Source organism: Scomber scombrus, chromosome 21 (genome assembly GCF_963691925.1).
Source record: "Scomber scombrus chromosome 21, fScoSco1.1, whole genome shotgun sequence".
Classification (NCBI taxonomy): domain Eukaryota; kingdom Metazoa; phylum Chordata; class Actinopteri; order Scombriformes; family Scombridae; genus Scomber; species Scomber scombrus.
Genome location: NC_084990.1, coordinates 5240378 through 5252729, shown reverse-complemented (window position 1 = coordinate 5252729; position 12352 = coordinate 5240378). Strand labels below are relative to the sequence as shown.

The following is a 12352-nucleotide window of genomic DNA, read 5'->3' as shown; positions in this document are numbered from 1 at the left end:
GTTTCTCTAGTGTGTAGAATGACCAAAAAATGTTCTACAATATGTTAAAATTCAGGTATTCTGTTAAAAGTAAACATGATGTCTTCATGTATTTTGATGCTAACGTTTATTAGTAGCCTTATCTAATCCTCTGTCCTCTGTCCCTGCAGCACACCTAATAAAGGCGGCATAGAGAATCTAGCATTCGACCGTAACACCGAATCTCTGTTTGAGGAGCTGTCGTCTGCAGGAAACGACCTCATAGCAGACGTAGACGATGGAGCAGACCTGCTGGGTAAAAATTCTCACTCTCTCTCATGATTCCTTCTGATTTGATCACAGTATCCACTTTTACAAACCGTCGTATTCTCTGAATCGTCTTTTTTTCGGCTGTCGTGGCTTTATCGTCCTCACAGACGAGTTTTCTGGTGTGTATCAATAAAGCTGCTCGTCGTCGTCATTCCTCTCCCTGATTCTCCCTCTGTGGTTTTCATGTGGTTGAACTAGAGCAGATTAGAGTGGTGGTGCTGTGCTGTTAGACTACAGTTAAGCTTACAGTAATGTTGTTTAATCTTAACGAACCTCTCTCTGATCTGCATCATCTCCTGCATGTTTCTCAGACTACAACTTTTTAGGTAAGACGGAGAGAATAATATGTTAGTGTGTAGAACAGGAGGAGGAAACACTCATTTATTCACATGATTTTTTTATTAACACTTGATGGAGCACATGAATTGATCATATATGTATTTTGTTGCTTTTTCAGGTATGGGTCGTGAAGTTGAACATCTCATCCAAGAGAATACACAGCTGCTGGAGACCAAGTTAGTACTCTTAATGACGTTTTTAAGCTGTCTCAACTACATGAATATAAATACCAGTACATCAGTATTTATCTTTTTTTTTATGGTCATATTGCCCCCCTCTCACCCCAAAAAAAGACAACACCCACCATCTACCATCACCACCTGGGCCAATGTCAAATTGTGATCATTGAGTTTTTTACCTGTATGTCTCAATACAGGCCAAATATGAGTATACATGTATATGTGAATGGATAGAGGAGGGAACTTTATAAAGCAAACAGCAGTGAGCGAGACAGTGTGCAGGAGCTTTTTTCATTTTTTGATCGCACTTTCCTCCCATACACCTGCCACTGCTGAACTGTCATGTATAATGTTGCTATGGATTTGGTGAGTTAGTCGAGAGATACAATTGAAGTTATTTTAGCTGACATTTGTTTACACTTTGTCATATTGGTGCCATTAAGAGAATTCTGAATGAGTTATTATCAGGACGTCCAGATGACTATCACTTTGATACTTTGATACTGAAGAAAACTTAAACATTTGATGTTTCTCAGGCAAGTTCTGGAGTTATAGTCTTTTTTTTCTATGATTTGTAAGCAGATGTATGCATGTTAATGTTTATCACGTCTGTCTGTTCAGATTTTACTGAGCTGTCAATCGAAGCAGAAGGAGGTAATGGAGGAGGATCACAGTTACAAAACATCTGCTTTACACATTCAGAACGATTACCCAGACATAATCAATCAATCCAAATCAGTTAGCAGTTTTAATTGATGCACATACGCATAGTTTGGATACACATAGAGTTAAAATCCATTTCCAGCACTTTATTCATAATATTGATAAAGATAAATGATTCATTAAGAATGTGAACATAAAACCTGTTCTAGCTTTGACTAACAGAACAGTGCTGCCCCCTTCTGTTGAATATACATGTATGTTTACAGGCGCGCGTGTTTGTTTTCAGAAATGCTCTGAACGTGGTGAAGAATGACCTGATCGCACAGTTGGACGAGGTGTCCTGCGAGAAGGAGGTCCTGAGAGGAGAGCTGAACGCCGTCACTCAGGCCAAGACCAAACTGGAGGAGAAGAACAAAGAGTTAGAAGAGGAACTCAAGAAGTGAGTGGATCCTGCAAAATCTGCCCGCTCAGCAGTTTTAAATATATTGTATTTAGGGATATACTGTACTCACACGGATGTTGAAGAGTTGGAACGTGACCCGTGTGGTGTCTTGCAGGATTCGAGCAGAGCTTGACGACGGCAAACAGAAGGCGAAGATTGAGAACGAGGACGATGTAAGATACTTCAAACACACACGCTTCTTCACTAGATTTAGTGCAGCATCATTTTATAAGTCTCGTGCTGCGTTTCCCAGCAAAGCGACGTCCCCACCGCTCAGAGGAAACGCTTCACCCGAGTGGAGATGGCCAGAGTCCTGATGGAGAGGAACCAGTATAAAGAGAGGCTGATGGAGCTGCAGGAGGCCGTCAGATGGACAGAGATGATCCGGTAAGAGAGGAGGGGCAAAGAAACGTAAAGAACAACAATCGCGAGAGCTCCATTTAAACACATTGCATTTCATCTCTCAGGGCGTCAAAGGAGAACCCAGCTCTTCCAGAGAAGAAGAAATCCAGCCTCTGGCAGTTGTAAGCGCCTCTTTTCATTCTCTTAAATATCAACCACTGTGCCATTACCAGTTATTTATTTTCCTCATTTTGCTTTTTTTTCCTTGTATTTCATGTATATGGTTGTTTTTCTCCAGGATGTAGGTAAATCTTTAACATGTATGAAGTATATGTTGCCTGGCTTCTGGTGTTCTCAACAGAGGAGAGACAATCAAATTAAGCACGACAGCAAGATCACGATAACTTTTTTTTTTAAAACTTGCTTCTTTGCTTATATAAGCAATGAAAGGTCATGTGATCAGATCTCTCCTTTGTTGAGGTGTAGCAGGAATGAGGTTTGGTTTGGGGTTGTGATGGAGGACATCATGCAGAGGGTGCAGGTGTGCGGCAGCTGCGGGTATAACGAGAAGCATAATCTGACCAACGTGTCGTCATCTCTCCTGCCCTGTTTGTGTGTGTGTGTGTGTGTCCCTCTATACTCTGCCGATGCTGTGACGTCTGTGTGCAGGAGGTGTGTTGGGACTTGGGAGGGAAGGCGGGAATATGGGAATTTACATTTAAGGCAGTTAATTTCTTCTATAGAGATATACATGATGATATGGAAGTACTGCAGATGTTCAGTATATGCCGAACATCTGCATATCTGTATTTAATAGAAAGCTACATGTAAATTCAGATGTAGTGTGATGAGGATTTAAAGGTGTTGTGTCCAGGCCTGTTCTGCTATGTGTTGTTGACTAACGTCCAATTCGTCAGTGCCCAATATTAACCCCGCGCTCCCTGCTCTCCTGCATTCTGATTGGACATCCGCTCCTACACTGCTCCTGTATGTGGGAGATAAGACGGGTTAACGGGAACATGCATATCAGTGTGAAAGTGGGCATGGTGTGTTGGCATGGGGGAAAGGATCTATATATATTTATTCCTGGGAAGAGGGGTGGGGCAGGTTTTACCCTTTTTTTAAATGTTGAACCCTTACCTCTGCTGCTGGAGCTACCGCTTGTGTCTACCCCCCTCTATACGTTTGTCTTGTGTGTTCTTTCTTTCTCTCTTTTTTGCCGTCCACTGCGCCCGCCCTTACACCTCCAGTTTCAGCCGTTTGTTCAGCTCGTCGGGCGGGGCAGCCAAGAAGCCGGCGGTGGAGGCCCCCGTCAACGTCAAGTACAACGCGCCCACCTCTCAGATCCAGCCGTCCGTCAAGAAGAGGAGCAGCGCCCTGCAGCAGCTGCCCAGCGACAAGAGCAAAGCCTTCGATTTCCTCAATGAGGAGTAAGTCAGGGATGCTGGGAAGACTCCATTGATTACTGTTTATGAAAGCTGTTTGTTGAACGAGGCCTCCCTTGCTAAATCACATTTTACTGGCTTCCAAAATTTCAAATCAGGCTGCTGCGCTGTCTTAAAGGCTTTCACACCTAAATAGTCTTTAATCAGACTCTGGTGCCTTTAGGCTGGTGTGAAAGCTGTCAATCAAAATCAGGTGCAGACTAGACAACTTTACTGAGGCTTTCCAAAATTGTGGGTTCCAGTCTAGTTCAGGTTGGTTGTTTTAAGAAAGAAAAGCAGACCAACGGTAGATGTGATAGATGTGATTTTAGCAGGAATTCAGAAGCTAAACTACACTTAAATCCATCTGCTGATCATAAACTGTTAACTAATCTAAAGTGATGATTAGTTTCTTATTTTTATTATTTCTTACTCTTATTTATTTATTTTTCTTACACAATCTCTTGATCTTTTTTTTTAATTAATCGATTTGTCATTTGGTCTATAAAATGTCAGAAAATGGTAAAAAAAAAAAAAAAAGTCACAAAATGTCATGTTTTGTCTCAAGCAACCGTCCATAACAACAAAGATGTTCAGTTTACTTTTTCTAGAAGACTGAAGAAACCAGAAATTATACACATTTAAGAAGCTGGAAATAAAGAATTGTAGCATTTTTTTCAAAACGATTAGTGGTCCCTCGGCTAACCGATTCCAATCATCTGGTAACCATTTCTCCAGATGGGTCCATCTAATGCTGACCATGCAGGATGAAGTCAAGGGCCAAATAAATCGGCCTGCACAAATGTGAAATGAACCAGCTACAATGTCATTTAAAGACTTTTTTAGTTAAATGGCTGCTAATGATCCACAAACACCTGAACTGAGGGTTGTTTTTTCAACAGACTGCTCTCAGTAACTGTCCACGTTTCACTCAGTTTTTGGTGGATTATAACTACTCTAGAAAAGACACGTTTGTCAGTGAGCTGCTGTTGTGTCCTGCAGAGTCGCGGCTGATAACGTTGTGTCCAGGCGAGAACAGAAGAGGGCTCAGTACCAGCAGGTCAAAGCTCACGTCCAGAAGGAGGACGGCAGAGTGCAGGCTTACGGCTGGAGTCTGCCCAAGAAGTACAAAGTGAGTAGAAAAGTGGCTCAGTCTCTTAAGATGATATGAGAAGTCCTGCGAGGGAAGCTTAGAACAGAAACAAGATGTGAATCTGTCTTTTTTTATTTTACAGGCTAACGGTGGTCAGTCAGACGGTAAGATGAAGAATCTACCTGTCCCCGTCTTCCTCAGACCGCTAGATGAGAAAGATGCTTCTATGAAGGTATTATCCTCCAGCCTTCATGTATTTAGTGTAAATAGTGTGTTGTATCAGTGTATTTGCTGTAACTGTGTGTGTGTCCGTGCTCCAGCTGTGGTGTGCAGCTGGTGTGAACCTGTCCGGAGGTAAAACCAGAGACGGAGGTTCCATCGTAGGAGCCAGCGTGTTTTACAGCGACGTGACGGGACCAGAGAGCCCCAAAAAGAGAATCGGATCTCAGAACAGCCTGGATCAACTGGATCAAGAACTCGAGGTCAGACTGCGTTGGTCTCAGCGCAACTTTTATCAACATAGGATCATGTACACCTGACATAACACCTTCTTCTCTCATGTGTCTTTACAGGAGCAGCAGAAGGAGCTGAGGCATCAGGAGGAGATGTCATCACTGGTGTGGATCTGCACCAGCACACAGTCCACCACTAAAGCTGTGGTCATAGATGCAAACCAGCCTGGAAACATCCTGGAGGGCTTCTTTGTCTGTAACTCCCACGTCCTCTGCATGGCCAGTGTGCCAGGTCAGCTCATGAATGAATGAATGTTGCTGCGATTAAACGTAGATGAAAGATTCTGTTACTGGCATTTGTTGATCGATTTTCTTTACAGCAGAGAAAAAGATACTTCTATAGATAAATATATACTGTAGATGACACAATACATTTTTAAAGTAACAACTTAACATATAAGAAGAAGAAGGAGAAACTTTATTACTATAGCACCTTTCCAAACACACACAAAACTCAAGAAAAACAGCAGTCAAGCATAGATAAATGTCCCTCTTACTTTATTCAGTTTCTCCACTGATGGATTCACAAGTTGATGCAGCAGTATAAGCTGTGTACAAACACATTTATATACACTATTTTACACAATAAAAGTAGGAAATGTAGAAAGTCAGATGGAGAATATGTGCAGAAATGTTTGTTCACTGTGTAGGGCTGTCACAAAAATTACGTTATCAACTTATTATACAATAACGTCATAATCAACATCATCATGTCTATATATGGACTTATCGTATGATACATGGACATTAGTATTGCCACACTTTACATTAGCAGCGAAGAGGCTATTATTATGTTATTATATTATCATTATATCAGTGCTATAAAATTATCTTCATTTATCAATAAATTCATTTATCAATAAATTCATTTATCGCGATTATCTCCTGGGACAATATATCGTCCAATAAAAGTAGTTATTGTGACAGGTCTATCACTGTGGAGGTAAATATTCAGTATTGTCTGTAGAAACTGTGTTTGATGACCGGTCAGTGTCACCATGAAAACTCAGACAGCACTGAGCATCTATCCAGTTCAGGTTCAGAGGAGATGACAACCACAGCTCAAAACAGGACAAAATTTTTCCTGATTGATTTCAAGGGACAGCATGTATTCATATATATTTTGTTGTTCAGGTGCCAGAGAGACAGACTACCCAGCTGGTGAAGAAGTGTTTCTGAACTCCGAGGCTGGACCCGTGGGAGAATGCAGCTCGTCAGCCCCCAGCAGCAGCTCGACAGGCGGCGACGGCGTGCTGGGAGGCATCACTGTGGTCGGCTGCACGGCCGAAGGAGTGGCAGCCATTCCTCAGACGGCAGACAGTCCAGGAAACACGGACGGAGAAGCAGGTAACAGTAGCAAAATCAATCAGAAGCGTTATCAGCTGCTGCACATGTATGAATAGTTCATTGAGAGAGAGAGCGCGTCCTCGTTACAGAATCCAGATCAGCAGAGGAGGCCACAGAGGCGACAGAGGCCAGCGCGGGGCTCGCCGACCGGAGAGAGAGCCTGAGGGGAGTCTACACCGAGCACGTCTTCACAGATCCGCTGGGAGCTCAGCACACGGCCGAGACTCCGGCCGGATACTCTCAGAGGTGACATCGACCCACTTTGTCCATTAAAACTTCCGATTTTATTATCGCAGCCATAAATAAACCACTGAGTAACAACATCACATCATCGTTAAACTTTTTACTGTGTCTTCAATGTCTGTGATCATCAGGGAGAGCGATCTGGTGAAGGACGGCGTGAGTTCAAACCCTGACGCCGAGGAACAGGACCTGATGAGAGAGGAGGCTCAGAAGATGAGCAGTGTTCTGCCCACCATGTGGCTGGGAGCACAGAACGGATAGTGAGGCTTCAATTTCTTTCTATTAATAGATTAATATTCACATTTCTATAGATATCTAATAATATTAATCTCTCCTTCCAGTGTGTACGTCCACTCATCAGTAGCTCAGTGGAAGAAGTGTCTCCATTCTATAAAGCTGAAGGACTCGGTGCTCGGTATTGTGTAAGTTCATGTAGATAACCTTTTTTTTTTAGACTTTTGAAAGTCTTATCCAGCCTGTGAGAATATAACAGAATATCTCCTGCAGTCACGTGAAAGGGCGAGTGCTGGTCGGCCTCTCTGACGGCACGTTAGCCATTTTCCACCGAGGAGCAGGTGAGCACACAGCAGCAACTCTTAAGAAGTCACATCCTGTTATTTATCAGTAAATATACAAGCTTATATCTCTACTTCCTGTGCTTGCGTCAGATGGACAGTGGGATCTGACCAACTACCACCTGCTAGACTTGGGGAGACCTCACCACTCCATCCGCTGCATGACCGTAGTGCACGATAAGGTGTGGTGCGGCTACAGGAACAAGATCTACGTGGTGCAGCCCAAAGCCATGAAGATAGAGGTACAGTCACACACTTTAATGCAGAGTCACTCATTATAAAGTTTTATTTGAGACAGAATCAGGACTTCTGTACATGTATTAAATTATAATGTAGGTCTTTGATGATCCTGGAGCAGCTCCAGCTCATTTTAATGGGCTCAAAGAGGTGTGAAGTTTCAGATGCAGCTGTCTCCGAAAAAGACACAACCAGTAGATTTATGATTCTTCAGTGAAATCACTTCTAAGGAAGAGTAATGTTAGGATTTTATCAGTATTACTGCTTTTATCAGTACCTTTAATCTCTCTGGGACTCTTTCTAGATTATTTTTCTGCAGTGCAAGAAAAATGATTCATTCACAACCAAATTAGAATTAATTCATATTTTGAGTAGAGTAGAAATTTTGTAGAATATAGCATACGTGGTTAATTAAGCTTTCATTTTAGCTTGTTCATAACAATTCACTATGAACCAATTTATGCTGTTGGCTGTGGATGGGAAAGTGTAGGAATAACAGTTAAAATTATGTTTTGATAAATTACTCGTATGGGCTTTTTACTGGCAAGAATTTGGTGTGTGTGTGTGTGCACGCTCTCGTTTTTCTATCCTGGTGGGGACCGCAACCTGACATATTAAATGACCGACTCCTGGTCCCCACAGGCACGAGCATTGGAATCAATAGCATACAGCCTCCTGATAGGCCTGGTGCATTTTTTTTTTAGGTTTAAAATTTATGTGAGCGTTATTGATATTTCAAGTCATTTTTTTGTTCAAACAGAATTATGATTAATTTAGGAGTTAAAATTACGTCTCTAGACCCTTTAGAAAGGGTGGAACCCACGGTACATCACCCAGTCAGGAGTCCCCACGAGGTAGTAAAAACATGTGTGTGTGTGTTCTTTGTAGGGTTACTTTTGGGGACACATTTCTTAGGACCAGTTAAATGGGGACAACTTGTACAAGTGGGGGCAAAAGCCAGGTCCCCAGTTGGGAAAAGCAAAAAGAAAAGATTTTTGGGTCAGTGGTTAAGGTTAGGGGTTAGGTTGAGTCCCCTGTGTGTGTGTGTGTGTGAGTGTGTGTGTGTGTGTGTGTGTGTGTGTGTGTGTGTGTGTGTGTGTGTGTGTGTGTGTGTGTGTGTGTGTGTGTGTGTGTGTGTGTGTGTGTGTGTGTGTGTGTGTGTGTGTGTGTGTGTGTGTGTGTGTGTTACTCAAAACATGTTTATTTTTTCTTCAAGTGCCCATAAAAAGAACTGACCTTAAAAAAAAACTCTTCTCACTGATTGTAAAGGGACGTCCCAAATCACATGCCTGCACACAATCACATGATTATATATGTTGACTACACAGTAACACAATACACATACATTGTGATGACTGAGTACTTAGTTACTTGGTCAATTTTCATATGATCATGAAGTCATAAGGAAATGTACAGTACAGATGCATCTATGTGTTATAAATACAGTTAATATTGCAACCAGCATTCAGCCTCCTGTTACTGTAATGAAGACATTTCGCAGCCTTATGTTCTTCCCTCTCCAGATACAATTCATTTAAAAAAAGAAAATACAGTATGAGCAACTTTTCTCATAAAATCCTCCTCTTCTCTCTCTGCAGAAGTCATTCGACGCCCACCCTCGTAAAGACAGCCAGGTGCGTCAGCTGGCCTGGGACGGTGACGGCATCTGGGTGTCCATCAGGCTGGATTCCACTCTGAGGCTGTTCCACGCTCACACCTTCCAGCACCTCCAGGATGTTGACATCGAGCCCTACGTCAGCAAGATGCTAGGTCAGTCCAGCCTGTCTGAAACCAAATATCTGTCCTCTGTTTAACACATCAGCTTTAACTCTGACTGTGCATACTTTTCTGTCAGGTACGGGCAAACTGGGCTTCTCATTCGTGCGCATCACGGCTCTCATGGTATCGTGTAATCGTCTGTGGATCGGCACCGGCAACGGAGTCATCATCTCCATCCCTCTGACAGATTGTGAGCAAAATACATTTAATCTCTTAAATTTAATCTGTTTTTCAGGGTTCAGTCAGCATTTATCTTGGTTACTATAGCAACAACACTGTATGTATTCTCCTGTTTTTAGCAGCCAACAAGTTACCCAAAGCTGCAGGTAACCAACCAGGAAGTGTTGTCAGCGTCTACGGAGACGACAGCGGCGACAAAGTGACAGCGGGGACGTTTGTTCCGTACTGCTCCATGGCTCACGCTCAGCTCTGTTTCCATGGACACAGGGATGCTGTCAAATTCTTCACCGCTGTCCCAGGTAAATACAAACCTCACATACCTTACCTTAATGTTCTGCTTCTTACCAAACTCTGATATCAAAGCATTTATCTTTTTACTCTGAAACTTATAAATCATCCTTTTAGTTACATCCATACAGTGATGTGTGATGAAAATGATTCCCTTGTAATAACATCAGTGGGTCTGTATGTGTGTAAAGTGAATACTGTATTAGCCTTCACTTATTTTGAAAAAGGACCTATTTAAAGATCACATTATTCCTGTTTGTGAAGTCTTCACCCTCTAAATGTTTCCTGTTGTAAGAGTGACATATGAAATACTTCCAAGTCTGATTTGTTTACACGGCCTGTACAGTTTTCAAAGTGGGGAACACACATCCACATTTTGAAATTCATGTGACCTGACATGACCAATCCCACACCACAGGTATCAGATTAAAAAGACCATTTTTGTTGCAAAGTTACATTCAGCATAAACTAACTCTCCAGAGCTCTGATGCTACTAAGTGGAAGGGACAATACAAAGTAATTAAGACAGTATGACATGTGATTGGATACATACATTGATATTTACCTGCTCGTGCTGTCTGTGGTTTGTGGCAGCTGTGATCTAACTATGGTTACAGGTCATGTGGAAAATGACAAACAACCCCAACATTCCTCCCATAGGTTCTCACCAATGTACATCAATACCTCCATCCAAAAACAAATGAGCATCTTATGAACTTTGTCATACCTATAAAACAATATTGAATCAGAAATGTACTAAATCTATTGATACAGAATCTGATTTATCAATTCATCCATATGTGATGTATTTTAATTTTAATGTTAAAAAATCATCCTGTTACACTAAGCTGGACTGAGCAGTGTAATATATAAACTAACCCAATGACTCTTCACTGTGTTGTGAATGGTGTAATATTGTATCGGCACATTTCGAACATCTTCTGCTCTGATATCATATTGTTCTGATGATACAACACAAAGGCATTCACCATGACTGTAGAAACAGTAACATGAGCAGTTGATCTCAGCACTGTGTGGGAGCAGAGATCTAATTAACATTGTTTGTCACCACTGGAGAAGAAAGAATCTCACTTTCCTCCAGATCTGTCAAACATTCACACTGAAACTGCTGCTCAAAGATTCTCAGATATTTGCTTAAAAATAGGAGCTAAAGTCAAACCACACATTCCTACTTTATGGTGCAGTCATGAAGATAAAACACATAGTAAAAATCAGAGCTCTTCTTTGTTGCTGAAACACATAAGGAAAAGGTGTGTGGTAGACGTGCACATCTTGAACTTCAAACAAGATGCTGGACCAAAGAACTAAATCTGTAAAGGCAGAAATAGTCTGCACACTGTAGCTGCCAATGCAGGTATAGTGTTATCCTATTAAACTATACCTGCATTGTAAGTTAGTGTGCAGACTTTAATAATAATAATAATAATAACACCTTTCATACAAGAAATGCAGCTCAAAGTGCTTTATAACAAAGGAAATTACATACACCAAGTGTTTCACATGAAAGAAGCATAAAGCAATGTTTATTAAAAGAATAAAAGATAGAATGTAAGAGTAAAATAACATCAAAAATAGTATATTGTAAAAGTAGCAAAAAAAAGTATTAAAAACTACATAAAGTCATATAAAATGCAACTATTAAAAGAAGTGCAGTAGTAACTGATAGAGGAGCTAATTAAAAGCTCAAGGTTGAAGCTTCTGCCTGAAACACATAAGGCCAATAAACAGAGTCCAACAAAATATAATGTATAATGCATACATAATGTAATATTTTTTATTTTATTTTAAATTGGTTTTATTGATTATACAGGGTTTCCCACAGCACTTGACAGCTTAGGCGGATGCCTAAGCAACACACGCCTGCCGCCTTAACTAACGTCTTCAAAAAAAACCAAAAATCAGGCGTAATGTTTTATTGTCAAGGCTAGTTGCATTTACCGTTTACACATGATGTGCTTTTCCACTATGCTGCTTTAACACTGCAAGTTTCCCCATTGTGGAACTAATAAAGGAATATCTTATCTGAAATAAAAACTACACAACCCATAATGCAACAGTGTCATAAGAAGCAAGTGTTACACCAGTGTCCTCTGCATTCATACAGAGAAACTGTTGATCTTAATGACCTGAATACAAGGTGTTTCTCTGAGCTTGCACCCTGGACGTTGTTTTTTGTTATTTACAGTTTGTGTCTTTGTGTTTTCAGGTCACTCAGTTCCATCATCGGCGGGTGCAGGAGACGCAGCAAGTGAGAAGTCAGCAGACGCCACATCTCAGGAAGGAACCAAGTCCATGCTGGTGATGAGCGGAGGAGAAGGCTACATCGACTTCAGGATGGGTGAGTTATTATACGATTGGACGAAAATAGTTGTCGTGGTTGCAGCAGCTTTACAGAACACC

General features: G+C 41.4%; 1 protein-coding gene across 1 annotated transcript in view; it reads left to right on the top strand.

Annotated features, from left to right (window-relative positions):
* Positions 1–12352, top strand: part of LOC134003002 (C-Jun-amino-terminal kinase-interacting protein 4-like) — a 41393-nt gene that overhangs the window by 26056 nt on the left and 2985 nt on the right. Inside the window, exons 8-28 of the mRNA XM_062442083.1 lie at positions 150–274; positions 746–803; positions 1756–1908; positions 2027–2084; positions 2165–2298; positions 2379–2435; positions 3504–3683; positions 4680–4809; positions 4913–5002; positions 5091–5252; positions 5343–5514; positions 6417–6629; positions 6719–6875; positions 7004–7132; positions 7214–7294; positions 7380–7447; positions 7541–7689; positions 9283–9454; positions 9540–9653; positions 9763–9942; positions 12159–12290. Coding sequence (XP_062298067.1) covers positions 150–274; positions 746–803; positions 1756–1908; positions 2027–2084; positions 2165–2298; positions 2379–2435; positions 3504–3683; positions 4680–4809; positions 4913–5002; positions 5091–5252; positions 5343–5514; positions 6417–6629; positions 6719–6875; positions 7004–7132; positions 7214–7294; positions 7380–7447; positions 7541–7689; positions 9283–9454; positions 9540–9653; positions 9763–9942; positions 12159–12290 — 2714 coding nt within the window. The remainder of the gene's footprint in view (positions 1–149; positions 275–745; positions 804–1755; positions 1909–2026; positions 2085–2164; positions 2299–2378; positions 2436–3503; positions 3684–4679; positions 4810–4912; positions 5003–5090; positions 5253–5342; positions 5515–6416; positions 6630–6718; positions 6876–7003; positions 7133–7213; positions 7295–7379; positions 7448–7540; positions 7690–9282; positions 9455–9539; positions 9654–9762; positions 9943–12158; positions 12291–12352) is intronic.